We start from the raw sequence: 17,013 nt of genomic DNA, 5'->3' as shown, positions 1-17,013 counted from the left end.
GTGAGGGGACATAGGGGGCTGGGAGGGAATCAGTGGGGGGGGCTGCAAGGGACATTTCCCCCCCCAAACTGATCACCCCCCCTCAACATCCATGCGGATCACCTTGTCCCCTCATACAACCCCTCCATGCATACACACATCAACACCCCCCTTACCACACAACTGCACTACACACCACGCACCCAAATCCCCCCTTGTGTCGGACAGCCCCCCTGCAGCTTCCCACCCCATAGATGCACACAGATTTCCCACTTGCAGATGCCAAGACCTCCCCAGCACATCTCCATGTTCCCTTCACTGGAAAAAGATTCCACCTACCCCCCCCACACACACATCCACAGACCTCCCCCTCTGACACACACATCCCCAGACAGCCAGACCCTACCTACAGAGCTCAACCGCAATGCCTCCAACCCTCAAGACACAAATTGCTACACAACTGGACAGACCCCACACACACCACTACCCTTCCCTATAGACCAACCCCCCCCCTCCCCCCCAGGCAGGCCCCACTAGACAGACTGACTCCCCCATAGACACCCAGACTCCCTCCCCCAGAGACACTTCAACCGTATCTTGATGCACAATTCTGTGCACACCATAAAACTTCCCATAGATGCCTTGAGGGGTAGCTCAATGGCCTGCCCTCCCAACACGGAGTCCCCTGCAGCTGGCTCCAGTGTGGAACCAAGATATCTTGGGGGGGGGGGGGGGTAGGGTAAGTCTTCAGCCATGGGGCAGAGAGCTGTGGGCCTTCAGCAGGTGCAGAGCCCAGGAATCTGGGCAGCAGGGGAAGTGAAGGCTATGTAGGGGTGCCCTGGCTGCCTCCCAGTGCTGGTGGGGTTGGAAGCCAGGTGTATGTGAGGGGTGGGTGGGATGGGGATCAGCCTTTTTCCATGGGGAGGGGTGGCAGAGCCCCAGTTCTGACCCCTGACCTCCTACCCCACCCACATACAGGTGGAGCCTGACAAGGGATGGGGCCATGCAGACAGACCAGAAGCTTTTGGCTTCCCGTTTATTACAGTAAGCAATGGAAAAATACAACAGCCATTAAAACGGGCGGGGGGCAGGGGGGAGTCTAGGCTCCCTGCCCCCGCTCTCAGCCCTCAACCACCACCCCCTCCAGAGAACCCAGGAGTCCAGGCTCCGAGCTCTTTCGGAGCTGGAAAAGAAAACAGGCATCCTGGAGTTAACAGGAGGATCTAAACTCCTCACACTGGGCTCTTAAAGGGGGCACGTCCTTTCTACAGACAAATGCACTCTGGCCAGGTCCTCCAAAGACAATGACCGGGTTGGAGGTAAGCTTTCCAAAACAGGACCCCCCTCACTTCCTTCAGGTCCTTGGGGGGGGGAGGGGGGGGTCATTTCAAACCGGGTCTTAAAGGACCAGGACCCCAAGAATTGGTGGGTGGGTCAGGAAACCGGCCTCTTGAAGGGTCAGTCACTCGGTGTCGGGTGGTGTAAAATGAACCTTAGACAGCGAGGTTCAACGAGAAAGCTTTTAAACAACATCACACCCCCGTAAATCCGTAATCACAGGGAGGGGCGCCCCCTTTAAGAGAGGCCCCACCCCCCCGCAGGACTACTGGCTCCCGGTGGCGGCCTACGCGCCACCACTGGTAGGCGGGGCTGGGAGGGTGATCAGCGGGCGGGGTCCGGCGCGCAGGTGCCCCCCGGCGTGGCGCTGAGACCGCGCAAGTGGAACAAGCCTTGCAGATGCGCCACGGCGGCAGCCACGACGAGCACGTGGAACAGCTGGTGCGAGTGGAACTGGGGGAAGGGACGGGGTTAAAGGGTTCCCCTCACCCCGGGGCAGGAACCCTGTCAAGTGTCCGGGTTCACACCGCCCCCCGGGATTAAGAACCCAGGCGCCCGGGGGGAGGGGCCTCACCCAAATGTCGCAGCGGCCGGGGCAGAAGCGCTCGGGCACGCGGGCCGCGTACAGTGCCGCCCCCAATGCGTAGAGCAGCGCCGGCGCCACCAGCCCGCCCAGCCGCGCTGCGCCCCCCTCCGCTGCCAAGTGCAGGGCCGGCGCCAGCGCGCTCAGCCCCAGCGCCGCGAACACACCTGGGGGGGCGGGGTCAGCGCTAGCCTCGCCCCCGTGTTCCACTAGCTCCGCCCACCCCCTCCCTTGCGTCGGCTCCGCCCTCCCGCCTGCCCTCCACGTACATTGCCCCGCTCCATCCCTTTAGGCCCCGCCCCACCCTGAATCCCTGCCACCTGCCACGCCCACAGGCCTGCCCAGCCCACCAGCCGCGCCCCCATCCCCATCCAGGCCTCGCCCCCATCCTACAGTTCCCTGCCCCCGCCCCCGGGTCTCTGCTCCCTGCCCAGCCACTGCCCCCAGGGCTATGATGCGCTGCCTCCAGTTCCAGCCAGGCCCCATCTCCATTCCTGACCTGTAAAGTCCTCTCTGCCTCCTCAGGCTTCACTGTCTGTCCCACCTAGGCCCCGCCCCCTCCTATCAGGCTCCACTCCCTCCCCAGGGCCTGCCCCCCATTCCAGGCCCTGCCTCTTGCAGACCCCGCCCTATGGCCGTTTAGGCCCCGCCCCCAGACCCTCAAACCTCATCCCACCAGGCCCCACCCCAACCCCATCTAGGCCCTGCCCCCCTCACCAGGCCCCACCCCCTCACCAGGCCCTGCCCGCAGCTCCATCTCGGCCCCCCTCCAGTCCCTGAACCCCCACCTCATTCCCGCAAGCCCAGGCCCACCCAACACCCACCCTGTCCCCCAGGCCTCGCCCTGACTCACCAGTGCGCACTGCGCGGTATGGCGGTGTGGAGAAGCAGGGCCCATGGGCGGTGCGGGCAGCAGCCAGGCCCAGAGCACAGACCAGCCCCTGATAGAGGCGACGAGGGCACGGGGCACACTCAAAGGCGTAGTGCAGCCACGGTACTAGGCTGCCCACTGTCAGCAGTGTGATGCCCCAGTAGTCCAGCCTGGGAATGCAGGGGAGGGGGTGAACCCAGGTGTCCAGGGGGACCACCCCTTCCACCCCCAACCTGCCATATCCTACCCTCCCACCCAGCTTCAGATTTCTGGGCTCCCAACTCCCCCCCACTCAACAGGCTCCAGAAAGAACCCAGGCATCCGGGCTCCCAGGGCCCCATTTCCTTCCCAAAGAACCCAGGTGTCCTGGTGCTCAGCCCCTCCTGCTCTCACACCCTAGACGCCCTCCTGTCCGCTGCCAGGGAATCCAGGTATCTAGACTTCAATTCCCCCCTGCCCTGCTCTAACCCCTGAGACCTTACTCCCTGCCCAGAGAACCCAGGCGTCTGGGCTCCCTTCCCCAGGAAGAACCCTGGCGTGTGGTTAGTACCTGGAGAAGGCCCGGGCCAGGCGCTCAGAGTGGCAGTGCAGTATGTGGAAGAGGCAAGAGAAGGCGAGACAGAGCAGGGCACCCACGAAGAAGGCAGTCAGGGCCAGGCGCTCAGGTAGCGGGGCTGCACCCGGGACCCCCCCCAGCCAGCCCAGACCCAGCACCACGAACAGCACGAAGCCTGCAGGCACAGTGGGGAATGGTTGAGTATAAAGGCAGAGATGCAGGCAGCTCTGGGGTGGAAGAGCTGGGGAAACAGTCAAATATAATACTGCTGCGGGAGGCTGGGATGCAGCCAGCTCTGGGGTGGGACATCTGGGGAATGGCTCAGTGTAACAGCCAAGATGCTGGTAGCTCTGGCATGGTGCATGTGGGGAATGCCTCTGAGGAGGCTGGGATTCACTCAGCCCTGGGGTGAGGCAGCTGGGCGTGGCTGAGTGTAATGGCTGAGATGCAGCTAGTTGTGGGGTGGAGGAACCAACAATGGCTATGCATAACACCACTGTGGAAGACTGGGATGATGCAGGCTCTGGGGTGGAGTAGGTGGGGAATGGCTGAGCTCAATACCACAGGGAGAGGCTGAGAAGCAATCAGGTCTCAGGCAGGGAAGCCAGGAACAGCCAAATATAATGCCCCATGGGGGATCTGGGAAGCATCCTACTCTATCATGGGGTGACTGAGGAATGACTGAGTAGAGGAGCCAGCAATAGTGGAGTGTAACTGTCCAGTGATGGTTGAGATGCAGACAGTTCTGGGGGTGGGGCTGTCAGAGAAAGGCTGAGTATAATACCACACAGAGAGAGCTTGGAGGAAGGTGAGGTGTAGCCAGTTCTGGGATGGAGTAGCTGAGGATGGCTGAATATAACATCTCACCGGGAGGCTGGGATGGAGCCAGCTCTGGAGTGGAACAGGATGAGAATGGCTGAGTATAATGGCTGCAGAGATTCAGTCAGCTCTGAGGTGGAATGCATGGGTACCGGCACATATAACATCCCCTGGGGAAGGCTGAGATGTGCCAAGCTCTGGGGTGGAGTGGCTGGGGACTGGCTGAGTGGAACAGCTAAGATGTAGCTAGTTCTGGGGTAGAGGAGCCGGCAACAGCTGAGTATAACCTGGTCCAGTGAGGGCTTGAGATGCAGTCAGCTCTAGATGGTGCAGCAAAGGAAGGACTGGGTATACCACCTCCATGGGAGGGCTGAGATATGGCCAACTCTGTGGTGAAACAGAAGGGAATAACACCCCCTGGAGAAGGACAAAATGCAGCCAGCTCTGGGGTAGAACAGGGTGAGAATGGCTGAGCAGAATGGCTGCAGAGATGCATCCAGCTCTGGGATGGAACTGTCTGGGGAATAGCTGAGTATAACTGCACAGGAGAAGGTTGAGATGTAGGCAGTTTTGGGATGAGATGAGTAGCCCCAGACCAGTGTAACACCCGCCCCCCCCCGCCCCGGCTGACCGAGCAGGTGTGTCCAGATGTTGGCCGTTTCAGTGTGCAGGCGGAAGACACTGCGCAGGCAAGCGCCTACCGAGGGCAGGGGTGGGCGGTGCCCATGCACCAGGAACTCATTGTCCTGCAGCCACACAGGCAGTCTGGCATGGGGCAGCACCCGCCAGCGCCCCTCCCACTGTGAAGGCAAGGGGGAGGTCAGGGACCCAGGCATCTGGACTTCTACCCACTCTGCTCTCAAACCCAGGCATCTGGGCACCAGCCTCCCTACCACCTGCTCTCATCTCCCAGCCCCCATTCCCCTCCCAGAGAACCAAGGTGTCCAGCCTGCCAGGGCCCCTTGCTCTAACACCCAAGACTCCAATCCCCACCTGCAGAACCCGGGTATCTGTGCCCCTAGCTTCCCTGCTCTCAGCCCCCTGCCCCCCACTGACCCCCCCCAGAGAACCCAGGGGTCCAGGGCCTTGCCTTGCTGGGCCCCCCATCCTCATTGCTGGTGACATTGGCCTGGTGGGCGGGGGGCCTCATGGTGGGGGTGGGCCTGATCCCTGCCTGCCCGTGAGTGTGGCCTCCCTGCTGCCCAGCGCCACTCCCTGCTCAGCCAGCAAAGGGTGCCTGGGCAGAGAGGGCTGCTGACATCACAGTGTCCTACTGTGACATCACTGGGTGGGGAGGGAATGCAGGTATCTGGTCTCCTTTAACCCTACAGGCCCCCCTCTCCACTCCCAGAGAACCCAGGCATCCGACTCCCAGCCCCACCTGCTCCCCCTACCTGACCCCAGTCCCCTCCCAAAGCAAGAAGGAACCCAGGGACTAGAGAGATGGAGACACCAGCTGCACCCCAGAGCTGGGCACAGTTTGGTGCCCCCCAGCCCCTCTGACCCCAGAATCTCCCAGCAGGCCCTGCATCTCAACCCAGCACCAGAAAGCACCGCAGCCCAGCCCCTGATCCCAGCCCTCTGCATCCCAAAGACCCTCATCCAGACCCCCCAAGGCCCATAAACCCCAGCCCCCCATAGATCCCAGCCTCCATACCTCAGGCCCACCCCAAAGACCCCCATGCCATCTCCCAGCCCCTTCATATACCCCAGAGCCCCCCCATGAGATCTTCCCCAGGGACCCCCAGAACCCCCATCTCCCCACACTCCCGCTCCCAGCCCCCATACTCCCTAGATCTCCCCCAGAGACTCCAGCCCCACATCCCAGCCCTCATACCCCAGGGACCCCCCCAGACCGCCCCCCTCCTTCAGCCCCCTCCCCCCTCCCAAGTGCCTCTAGCCCCATGGACCTCCAGCTCCTCCCAGAGCTTGGAGAGAACCCAGGCATCGCAATAGCCCCATAAGCATCGTCGAGGCCCCACCCTTGCACCCAGCTGCGCTCCCTAATTGGCCCCAATGCCTGCCCATCAGGGCAGGATGACTGTTGCCCCACTGCTGGTGAGGCCTCGAAGAGGACTTTGGGCACTGGCTCCTAATTCTTCCCCATCTATCTCCATGGCAACCTGAAATGGCCAGAAGGAGAAGATGGGGATGAAGAGGTCCAAGGGCCTTCTTCACCCTGAATCTGCTCCGAGGTCGACAGGGGCAAGAGATAGAACGAGGCCGCAGCCCTGCCCCGTGGTGCAGAAACTGAGTCAGGAACATTGCGCTGGGGACAAGGGGAGGGGACCCAAGAATCTGGGAAGGCAAGGGGGTGGAGGGAGACAGCTAGGGAGGGGACCCAGGAGTCGGGGGGCGGAGTGCGGGAGAGAACTCAGTCATTCAGGATATTGTTGGTGTGGGGCACAAAAACAAAGCCTGGCAAAAAACACTAGGGGCAGGTGATAGAATCATCAATCCAAGCCGGGAAAGGAAACAGAGGGGCCAGCACCAGAAGAAGCATTAGAGTAGTTCCCACATGGTCTAGCGGTTAGGATTCCTGGTTTTCACCCAGGCGGCCCGGGTTCGACTCCCGGTGTGGGAATGCTTTCTGTTTTGGCCCTGGGCTAGGCGAATCCCAGTTGCCAGCACCCCTTTAACTTTTTAACTGCTGCAGCCCCCACTCCCCTCCTGGAGGACCCAGGCATCCACCTGCCCCGCTGCACCAATGTAACACCTACCCCTCCCGTACTAGAAAACCCAGGTGTTGGGGCTCCCCCTTCCCAAGGAACCCAGCCTCCCCAGCCTCCACTATAGACCCCGTCCTCCTCCCAGAGAACCCAGGCGTGTCGGTGTCGTCGTTCCCACCCCCCCAAATGAAGAGCCAGGTGGTCACTTATCCCACTCTAGAAATCCCCTCCTCCCCGCAGGGAACCCAGGAAGTGGGCTGTCCTCGGCTGAGGGCGGTGGAGTTTTGACCCGGAAAGCACGGAGCCCAAAGACTTTGCAAACACTGTCTCCACCCTGTCCCCTCCTTCTATGTGCAGCACGGAGACTGTAGGCACCCACTCCCACATGGTCTAGCGGTTAGGATTCCTGGTTTTCACCCAGGCGGCCCGGGTTCGACTCCCGGTGTGGGAACAAACAGTCCCTTTTAGTCCTGGGGGTAAGAAAAGGGAGCTGGAATCCCTTGCTCTCACTCCAGGGACCTGCCCCCAGGCACTGGCAGACAGATCAGAGGTTCTGGGTCCTGGTCGCATGCCTTCTTTGCTTAGAGCTGTTCCAGCCCCCTCTCCTCTCAGCCTCCCTGAACCCACAGCCTCCCTTCCCCTCCTGAAGCACTCAGGTGTCCAGGGTGAGAGCTTCCTTGTGACTCTCACATAGTCTAGCGGTGAGAATTCTTGTTTTTCACCTGAGCAGCCCGGGTTTGACTCCCAGTGTAGCAATCCCTTGTATTTTAGCTAAGCGGGGACACCTGGGGTCTTTTGCTCTGTGCTGAAGGAGTGCTGGGGTCTGGGTACCTGGATGCCCATGTCCCCCCCCCCAGCTCTGGATGGGGAGGAGGCTCTCTCTGTCAGCGGGGGGGGGCGGGGGAAATCTAGGCTTTGCCTCCCACCAGGGGCTGGGGGTTGAGGTTTGGCTACTAGATCCCAAGGTTCTCCCCCTCACCGTCAGTGGGGAAAGAGCCGAGGTTCGTTCTTTCACCAGGACCAAAAGAGATGTTGTTTCCACACCGGGAGTCAAACCCAGGCCACCTGGGTGAAAAACCAGAAATCCTAACCGCTAGACCATGTGGGAAAGATCAAACAATGCTTTGCTGGTTGTTGCCTTGTGAATCCGGAGGCCTGGTTTCTGCTTCTCAGAGAGAAGGGGAGCAGTTTCAGGAGCATAATTTATGCACTGGAATAGCTAATCCTATTTATAGTCCACTCTCTCTCACACAGACACCAAGGTATAGATAGCTTGAATGCTCACTCTCTTGCTTTCTCTCTATAGATACAAGCATGGTGTATATAATAACATGTTATTTCACATCATTATATCATTCATGGTCTTTAAAATAATACCCAATTATAACATTCTAATATACAGTTATCTGCTGTAGTGCAATATAGCCATGTTCTTATTTTATCATGCGTGTAGATATAGACAAATGTGTATATGTGTGTGTATATGTGTGTATATGCATGTACACACACAGACATATATATATATATATGTATGTGTATATGTATAGGTATAGGTATATGTATATGTATACACACACATATATAATGGCAGTATATCTATACATAGCTCTATAATATATGAATGCCATACCTGTATAAAATAGTAATTAGAAGCTAATAGACATGGCTATATTAACATGTGCATCATTGTCATGTGTATTGATGTGTCCATGTGTACACACACACACTGATGTGATTGCTTAAAGCTTAGAACAAATGTAATCACTATTCACGCTGTTACAACAGGGGGTAACATACATTCATAATGACACTAGGTGTATCAGGGAGCCAGGGGTTCCTGTTAGTTTGAAGAGAAAGTACCACAGATATGTCCCCAGGTGGCAGACCAGCTGAACCTGGGCCAGCTGTGAGGAGTAGGCAGCCAGGGACCAAAAAGTGCTTTTTTGCAGTTAGCAGCCAAGCAATGAGACACTAGGGTCAGGTCAGAGCCCTGGGAAAGCAGCAAGGGAGCAACTGAAGCTTGGCCAGAGAAAGAAGAAATAGACTGTGCATTAAGCCGAAAGGATATACCTGTGCCAGTCAGGAGCACACCTGGCTGGAAGAGAAGCCTAAGCCAAATATCCCAGGAGCTAAGAGAGCCAACGGGTGAGGATGGGGCTTGGGCAACAGGATGATGACCCAGAGAGCTTTGGGGGTTTTAGTTAGAAGCAGTTGCTCCATTTCTTTTCCAGTTGGACCAAGGGGCGGGGCTGTAGGGGCAACCCCAGGAAAAAGCAGTGGTCACAGGTCATCAGTGTCCCTGATTGACTGGCCAAGGGATCGTTGTCTTAGAGAAATGGGTGGGAATACAGAGATTTGAACTTGTGCTGTATCAATCTTCCCCCACACCAGTGCAGAGGGGTGGGAGTCTGCAACTTGCCTCAAAAAAAGGAGGTGTACAAATAGTGCAAGCAAGGGGCTATCACCAAGGAGGATTACACCTCCGTTGCTCAGGACTGCAGGGAGGCGGTTAGGAAGGCCAAGGCAGTGATGGAGATAGGACTAGTGACCAGAATTAGGGATAACAAAAAGTCCTTTTTCAAATACATAGGGAGTAAGAAGAAGGCACCAGGTAGCGTGGGGCCCTTACAGGACAGGTTTGGCAATCTGGTGATTGCAGCAAACAAAAAAGCTGACCTCTTTAACGAATTCTTTGCCTCCATATTTCTGAACAGGGACCGGGACATTTCCCCCACTAGGATTACAGACAGACCCAGGGCAGGCACCACCATGCCTAGGGTCAGGGATGACCTAGTTAGGGAACTTTTGGAGGTGCTGGATGTGTTTAAATCAGCAGGGTTTAACCCAAGGGTGCTGAGGGAATTGGTGGGGGTCATAGCAGTGCCCCAACATGGCTTTACAAGTGGTTGCGGGGCTCTGGGCAGATACCTGAAGATTGGAAAAAGCCCAATGTGGTCCTCATTTACAAGAAGGGGAGAAAGGAAACCTGGGTAACTATAAACCAGTTAGTTTCACCTCGGTCCTTGGGAAGACCTTTGAGAAAATTATCAAGGAGCACATCTGCAAGGGCCCAGCAGCGGAGGTAATGCTCAGGGGCAACCAACATGGATTCACTGAGGGCAGATGCTGCCTGACTAACCTGGTGTCCTTTTATGATCAGGTCACAAAGTCCCTGGACAAGGGCGTTGAGGTGGATGTCGTCTTCCTGGACCTTAAGAAGGCCTTTGACACTGTTTCCCACCAAATTCTCTTTAAAAAACTAGGTGTCTGCAGCATTGATGGGTGGCATATTGGCTCAATGGTCGCACCCAGAGAGTGGTGGTGGATGGGTTGTTTTCAACCTGGAGGGATGTGAGCAGTGGAGTCCCCCAGGGCTCGGTCCTGGGGCCTGTACTGTTCAACATCTTTATCAGCAATCTGGATGTGGGTGTGGAAAGCACGCTGTCCAGATTAACTGATGACACCAAGATGTGGGGCGAGGTGGGCATGCTGGAGGGAAGGGACAGAATCCAGCTAGATCTAGACAGGTTACAGAGGTGGGTGGATGAGAATAGGATGGAATTCAACACAGACAAGTGCAGGGTGCTGCATCTAGGGAGAAGGAACCAGCAACACACCTATAGGCTGGGAACACCGCTCTGGTCAAAACAGTGGCAGAAAGGGATCTTGGAGTCACTGTTGACTCCAGGATGAACATGAGCCACCAATGTGAGGAAGTGGTTAGTAAGGCCAACCACACCTTGTCGTGCATCTACAGATGCATCACAAGCAGGTCCAGGGAGGTGATCCTTCCCCTTTATGCAGCGTTGGTCAGGCCACAGTTGGAGTACTGTGTCCAGTTCTGGGCACCGCACTTCAGGAGGGATGTGGACAGCATTGAGAGGGTCCAGAGGAGGGCCACTCGCATGGTCAAGGGCAGCAGGTCAGGCCCTACGAAGAGAGGCTGAAGGGCCTGAATCTATTTAGCCTCCTCAAGAGAAGGCTGAGACAGGATCTGGTGGCTATTTACAAACTCACTAGCAGGGACCAGCGGGAATTGGGGGAGACTCTGTTCTCCCGGGCACCAATGGGGATTACTAGGAATAATGGCCACAAATTGTTAGAGAGAAGGTTCAGACTGGACATTAGGAGACATTATTTTATGGTTAGGGCTGCCAGGCTGTGGAATGGACTCCCAAGGGAGGTGGTGCCCTCTCCTACCTTGGGGGTCTTCAAGAGGAGGCTGGACAGATATTTGGCTGGGGTGTTATAACCCCAGTACTCGTTCCTGCCTGGGGCAGGGGGTTGGATCTGATGATGCGTTTAGGTCCCTTCCCACCCTAAGTACTATGAAACTATGAAACCAGGAAGCTGGAGTCCAAGGGGCTGAGACCTGCCACCTTGCAGTGAACATGTCTGTGTATTCTCTACTGGACACAGTTGGTCTTGCTCATGTTGCCTAAATGATAATAACATCCCAGTAAACCAGTGGTAGTTCAGAGGAACTTGTTTTGTTGTCTCTTGCCCCTTTCCAGATAAAATGAAAGCCCCACCCCCGCTGACATCCTACCTGTAACAACCTAGATGGGTTGAGGTCAAGAGGGCCAGAGCCCAGTGTGGGTGAAACAGACAGGCTGAGTCTGATGCAAGGCTGAGATGGTGAAGCTGGGCCAGAACAAATGGGCCCAGGCCACATGTCAACAGCCAGGACCCTGCCAGATGTTCAAATTAAAGCTGGGTACAAACCATCTATAGAGTTGGTATCCGTTGTCAAGCACTAACTTCGTAGCTGGGTGCCCATTATTATGGCATGATCATTACTTTGCATGCATGGCCAGCCTACACTTATTGCATGACTGGACAGTTTCTTGCCTGGACAGTTCCTTTTCATATGAGGCCAGTCTACATGAATCATGCAATAAGTCTATCAATTGTATAATGTATGTAATATGTAGCAGAAGTGCTAGTGTCCCCTGTGGGCTAATGCCAAAGCAGTGGCAGATTATACAGGAAGGCAAATGAGGACAGAGTGATGCCATGAGTATGGCTATAGGGAAGGATAGAGGCAAGAATGATGCCAGCTGGGCATGCTGGATGGTAAAGTGGTAAACTGAGGCCCACTTCAGGGCCCCAGGGCAAGTTCCCTAAGGATTAAATATCCATCCAGATGTGTTACCCCTCATCACTAGAAAGAAAGCACATTTCCTCTTGCTGCAGAGAGCAGGATGTGGCCCCATGCCTTGATGTGGCAGCAGAGGTTCCAGTTAGATCTCGGGGAAAACTTCACTGTTAGAGCAGGGAGGCAGGGGAATAGACACCTAGGGAAGGCATGGAGTCTCCATCACTGTAGGGGTTCAAGGAGACAGCCACTGGCTGGGGATGATCTAGGCATAGTGTTATCCATGTTGTGCTATGGGGATTTCCCAGGCTTCTGGGATTTACTGGTTGCCCCTGCCCCCTTCTGCTACATGTCAGGGTGTTTTTAAGCCCCTCTCAGAGACATTGGGAGTTGGCTGCAGCCCAAGCTGGGAATGTGACTGGGCTGTAACAATGCTTCTGCTGGGATTCAGCCCTGGAAGGGCCTGGCTGCAGGGTCTTGCTCCTCTGGTCAGGATCAGACTGATGCCATATTTGGGGCAAGGAAGGAATCCCTTCCCCCCCGCCCCCAAGGTCAGATTAATACAGACCAGGTAGGTTTTCCTGCCTTCCTAGCATGGGCATGGCCTCTGCCTGAAATGTCTGAAGCATTTATTAACCATCTTTAACATCAGCAGGATGTTGACTCCTGTGGTGGTCTGGCTTTTCCCATGGCAGGTTTGGGTGCGAAGTCCGGTGTTGTGTCATGACTGACAGTTGTTTTACAAAGAGCTCAGACAATGGCTTTGTCTGGGATGGTTTGGGTAGGGCTAATCCTGCCTTAGGGGCCAGGTTGGACTACAGTCTCTGATCACCAGAGGAGTTACGTAAGCTAACTATAGTACTGTGGCTTTGGATATCTATCTATGCATCTATCTATCCATCTGATAGACACACACACTAATGTTGTGTATGCACACATGCACATATATTCATTTTATGTCTCAACATGTGCACATGCACTTTACACACATACACACTCATTTTATATATACATATTATACATATGCATGTGCGCACATATCCATGCAGACACACACTACACATACATCTATTTTATATACACACACACACACACACACATTTAATTAATTTTGTGTGTACACACACACACAATCAAAAACACACAGTTATTCACAGCTATGTGGTTGTGCAGGTCACCATGGTGCCCCCAAAAACCTTCAAAACCTTCTATTACCTCAGTCCAAGGGTTTGGGGTACCAGCGGGTTGTTGAGAGACAGGATGCTAGAGAGACAGGAGTTCCCCCTCTACTCATATGAGTTTATTCAGCAGACAGTGCACACTCCCCTACCTAGAACTGCACTAGCTACCTTGCAAGTGAGTCTTGCTCCCTATCTTGTGGATCAGACAGGTCAGGGTCTCACTCAGACATTCAGGGCCCTGCTACACATTCAAATGAAAGCTGGCTAGAAACTAGTCATAAAGTTGTGACGTATTTTCAAGCACTAACTTTGTACCTGCTTGGCTCTCTTCATAGCTGGACGGTGATTTTTATAACGTGGTAATTACTTTGTGCTTGTGGCCAGTCTCCATTTATTGCATGCTTGACCAGTTGATTGCAAGAACTTCTTTGCATGTTTGGCCCATCTAGTTATTGCGTTACTGAATAGTTCAGTGTGTGACAATTTATTTTCATTTATGGCTTCCCTAAATGCATTGGGTGATTGACTAGTGAATGGCATGATAATTCCTTTGCTTGTGTGGCCAATCTACTTATCTCACACCATTCACTGGTCAAGTGCGTAAATGTAATGCGTGTCAGGAGCCTCTGGGGTATAGTCTAGCCATCCAACAATCCCTTAGTTCCAACTTTTTCTATGCCTTTTGTGACTCGTATAGTTATTTCTCCACCCCCTCCATGACTATCACTATGGCTACTGGCCATTTAGAGGTTATTTGCATAATTGATAAGCACCCCCAGCCTGGCAGATCTTTTTCATCACTTTGTCTCTCTTTCTAGCATCATCTTCTCACTGTCTGGGACAAGGTTTTTTTTTCCTGGGACAAAACCTGCACCTGCTTTGCTTGGCTTTAACAAACAAGTGGTTTTCTGGCCAGGTCGAGGGCTGTGTAACACCCCATATGTAACACCTTGCGGGAGCAGGCACAGGTAGCTTTTATGGTCCCACGAGGATCCCCTGTACATACAGAGAATCACCTAGGTGCCGGGCTTCCCCCTCCAACAGACTTTTTTAAGGAAAATTTCCATGTCCCAAGTCAAATCAGGCAAATCAAATCCAAATCCGTGTGTCATTCAAGAACCATATGTGGCCCTGCTACTGTCAAGCATCCCACCCCAGCCAGCTGGGGCTTCAGGTACTTCCAAATCCTTTGGCAGGCATCCTACGTGCAGGCCCAAGCCCAGAGACCTGGGGTTCGGATACCCTTGAGTTTTGCCTGCCCTCAGCGGTATGGTTGCAGGAGCAAGCTAGGGAGGAATCTCCCATTTCTATAAAGTCGGCGAATAGCCGAGATCTTCCCACTTGACATGAAAGTGAGAGGCTAACTATGCATTACCTCAGTCAGGGTATTGCCCCCTGCCACATTTGTGGTTTTCCCCAGGCAGTAGAAAAACTACCTGGGTGATCATGGTGTCTCCCCTGCCAGATAAGTACATTTACAGGGTGCCCCACATGAGATTGACCAGGCACCCAGGCCTTACCCCCCTCCCCCAACACACACAGGGAACCCAGGTATCTTGGACCCCCATGCACAGAGAACACATGCACCCAGGCCTCTCTGCTCCGTGCCGCTCCCCATACAGAGAACTAGGCATCTGGGACCCCCCCTCTACACACACCCGGCACCCAGGATCCTTTCTATACAAACATACAAGAAGCCGAGGCATCCAAGACTCCCCCCCACCAACAACATGACCCAGGTGTTCAGGATCTCTCTCTCTCTCTCTCTCTCACACACACACACACACACACACACGCACACACACACACACGGCTTCTGAGCCTCCCGGGCAACACATACAGAGAAGGCAGGCATCTGGGTCCCCTCAAAACACACACACAAAGGAACCCAGGTATCTGGGACACTGGCTGTGCAGAGCTCCTAATTTATTGTCCCCAGGGGCCGTTGTCCCAGCAATACAGAGGGGAAAGCAGGGCTCAGCCCACATGGGCCTGGTTCAGCAGGGCACAATACTGAGTCCGTATTGCCTTCACCCGGTTCTGTAGCGCTGCTACCTCCCCTGCTAGTGCCAGCCCTGGGGATTGAGCGAAAAAGTCAAAGGGTGAAAGATCATGGATTTGGGCTAATCGTGTGTGCGCGTGAGCATGTGGGTGTGCATGAGGCGGGGTACAGTTTCCATCTTGTCTTCAGGAGCATAAGTCAAATACTAGAAGGCTAAGGTCAGGGGTCAGTGGTGGTATTCGGGGGGGGTGGGGATGGAGGCAGGGGTCCCAAACCCGTCTTCAGTAGTAGAGATCGGGGGCAAGGGTGACCGACCAAAGGTTGGGGTGGCAAAGATGAGGGGTCAGCCATGCCCCTTGGGGGTGGGGGAGGAAAGAGAAGGCCCTTGGGGTAAAGATCAGGGGAAAATTTCCTGCACTAGAGGTGTGAGAGGGTCCTGAACCCACTCTGAGTGGTGACAAATCCTGCCCTAGGTGGTACAGAGACCAGGGAGCCCCGATTCTGCCAGGGCACCTGATCCTGTCCTCAAGGCAAATGTCAGGAGTCAGAAGGCTAAAGCCAGGGGGGGCACCCTGACCCCACAGAGGGAAAGAGGGGCTTAATCCTGTCCTAAGAGAGGCTGAATGCTGCTGGGGGTGGTCACTCACCCTCCTGGAAGCTGCGCTGTGCCTGCCGCAAGCTCTGAGGCACCAGGATCCCGAACCAGGTGAGGGGGTCACGGCCTCCAGGCCCCTTCACTGGCCCCGGCCTTTGGAGGACCTCAGCCTCCCCCGCTGGTCGCCTCCCTCGGTGCCGCAGCCCTGGGGAAGGATATGACAGGATCATGGTGCCCCTCACTCCCAACTCACAGCACCCCCCCATCCTCTCGTGGTGCTCCTCACCCCTGACCCACAACCCTCCCCCCCGTTACCTGTCACCTCCTCCTGATCCTGGGGTCCAATCTCCTCCACATGCCGTGGCTCCGCAGCCACTTTGGGGGCACCCAAATCATCACGAACGATCTGGAAGTTGAGGTGCCCATCTGGCCCCTCGCTGGGGAGGGAGGGGGCGTTGAGGGAGATAGGGAGCAGCACCCTGGCAGAAAACCCGGGCATCAGTGCCCCTCGCTCCCGACCCACCTGACACACACGCGAACGTGCGGCTCCATCTGGGCTCCGTACTGCAGGGCCGACACCGACTTGCAGCCCATGGAGAACCGCGCCTTGGACAGCGAGAACCAGCCCTGACGGGGACAGATAGGGGTTAGAGGAAGGGCAGGTCGAGAGTGAGAGGCACCGGAAAGGGGGGGGAGGGGTGGTCTCGGTCCTACCTGCTCCACGCGGCCGCTCAGCGCCTCCCGCCGCTCCCGAAGCGCCTCCAGAGTGTCCAGAAGCTCCAGCACGAGCGCATCCAGCTCCCACCGCAGACCCAGGATAGGCCCAGGCCCAGGCCCCGGCCCAGGCCCAGGCCTCAGCCCCGCCGAGCATCGCCCCTCCTCCACCGCCGCCTCCGACATCGTCCCCGCACCCGGACTGAATCCCGGAAATCCATCCCGGCACGGCTTCAGGTCGGACTGGGGGTTCCCCAGCTGTAGCCAGCCAGAAACCAGCTGTAGCGGGGCCCCACCAATCAAGGCGCATAGCGAGTAGCACTGCCAGCTCTCATTGGCCAGTTGCTCTTGGCGGGTTCGAATCCACTGCCTCCTTCTTGGGGGTGGGGCGGGCCAGGAGGAGCGAAACGAGCCCAATTGGGTCCCCGTTGGCGACCATCTTAGCCGAGGGCAAAGGCCACCATTCTTGTGAGGGGTTCGTCAGTCTGTTCCCTTTCTGCCATCTTTGTTTAGGGCACACTGCCCTGAATCCTCTCCATCATTCACATTTCCTATCCGCCATCTTTGTTCAGGGCACACCATGGCCCTGCTTGGCTGTTGGCGCCGCT

General features: G+C 55.9%; 1 protein-coding gene and 2 non-coding genes across 5 annotated transcripts; 2 read left to right on the top strand and 1 right to left on the bottom strand.

Moving 5' to 3' along the window:
* Positions 1-987: 987 nt before the first annotated feature.
* Positions 988-16,730, bottom strand: LOC102559449 (adiponectin receptor protein 1). Of its 3 annotated transcripts, XM_019494515.2 has the most exons (8): positions 16,406-16,730; positions 16,215-16,318; positions 16,007-16,128; positions 15,744-15,896; positions 3,322-3,502; positions 2,754-2,941; positions 1,892-2,067; positions 988-1,770 (listed from the first exon to the last, which is right to left on the bottom strand). In XM_019494515.2, the coding sequence occupies exons 1-8, from the start codon at positions 16,589-16,591 to the stop codon at positions 1,642-1,644; spliced, it is 1,239 nt and encodes a 412-aa protein (XP_019350060.1). In that variant the 5' UTR covers positions 16,592-16,730; the 3' UTR covers positions 988-1,641. The 3 variants fall into 3 exon arrangements, with proteins under 3 accessions (XP_019350060.1, XP_019350061.1, XP_019350059.1); XM_019494516.2 differs by lacking the exon at positions 1,892-2,067 and having other exon boundaries at positions 16,406-16,688; XM_019494514.2 differs by having other exon boundaries at positions 988-2,067; positions 16,406-16,601.
* On the top strand, positions 6,659-6,730 carry TRNAE-UUC (transfer RNA glutamic acid (anticodon UUC)). The gene has a single exon. It is a non-coding gene; the product is annotated as a tRNA-Glu (tRNA).
* On the top strand, positions 7,195-7,266 carry TRNAE-UUC (transfer RNA glutamic acid (anticodon UUC)). The gene has a single exon. It is a non-coding gene; the product is annotated as a tRNA-Glu (tRNA).
* Positions 16,731-17,013: the final 283 nt, after the last annotated feature.

Source organism: Alligator mississippiensis, chromosome 8 (assembly GCF_030867095.1).
Source record: "Alligator mississippiensis isolate rAllMis1 chromosome 8, rAllMis1, whole genome shotgun sequence".
NCBI classification, from domain to species: Eukaryota; Metazoa; Chordata; order Crocodylia; family Alligatoridae; genus Alligator; species Alligator mississippiensis.
The sequence above is the reverse complement of the archived record's forward strand: the minus strand, read 5'-3'. Positions and strand labels throughout refer to the sequence as shown.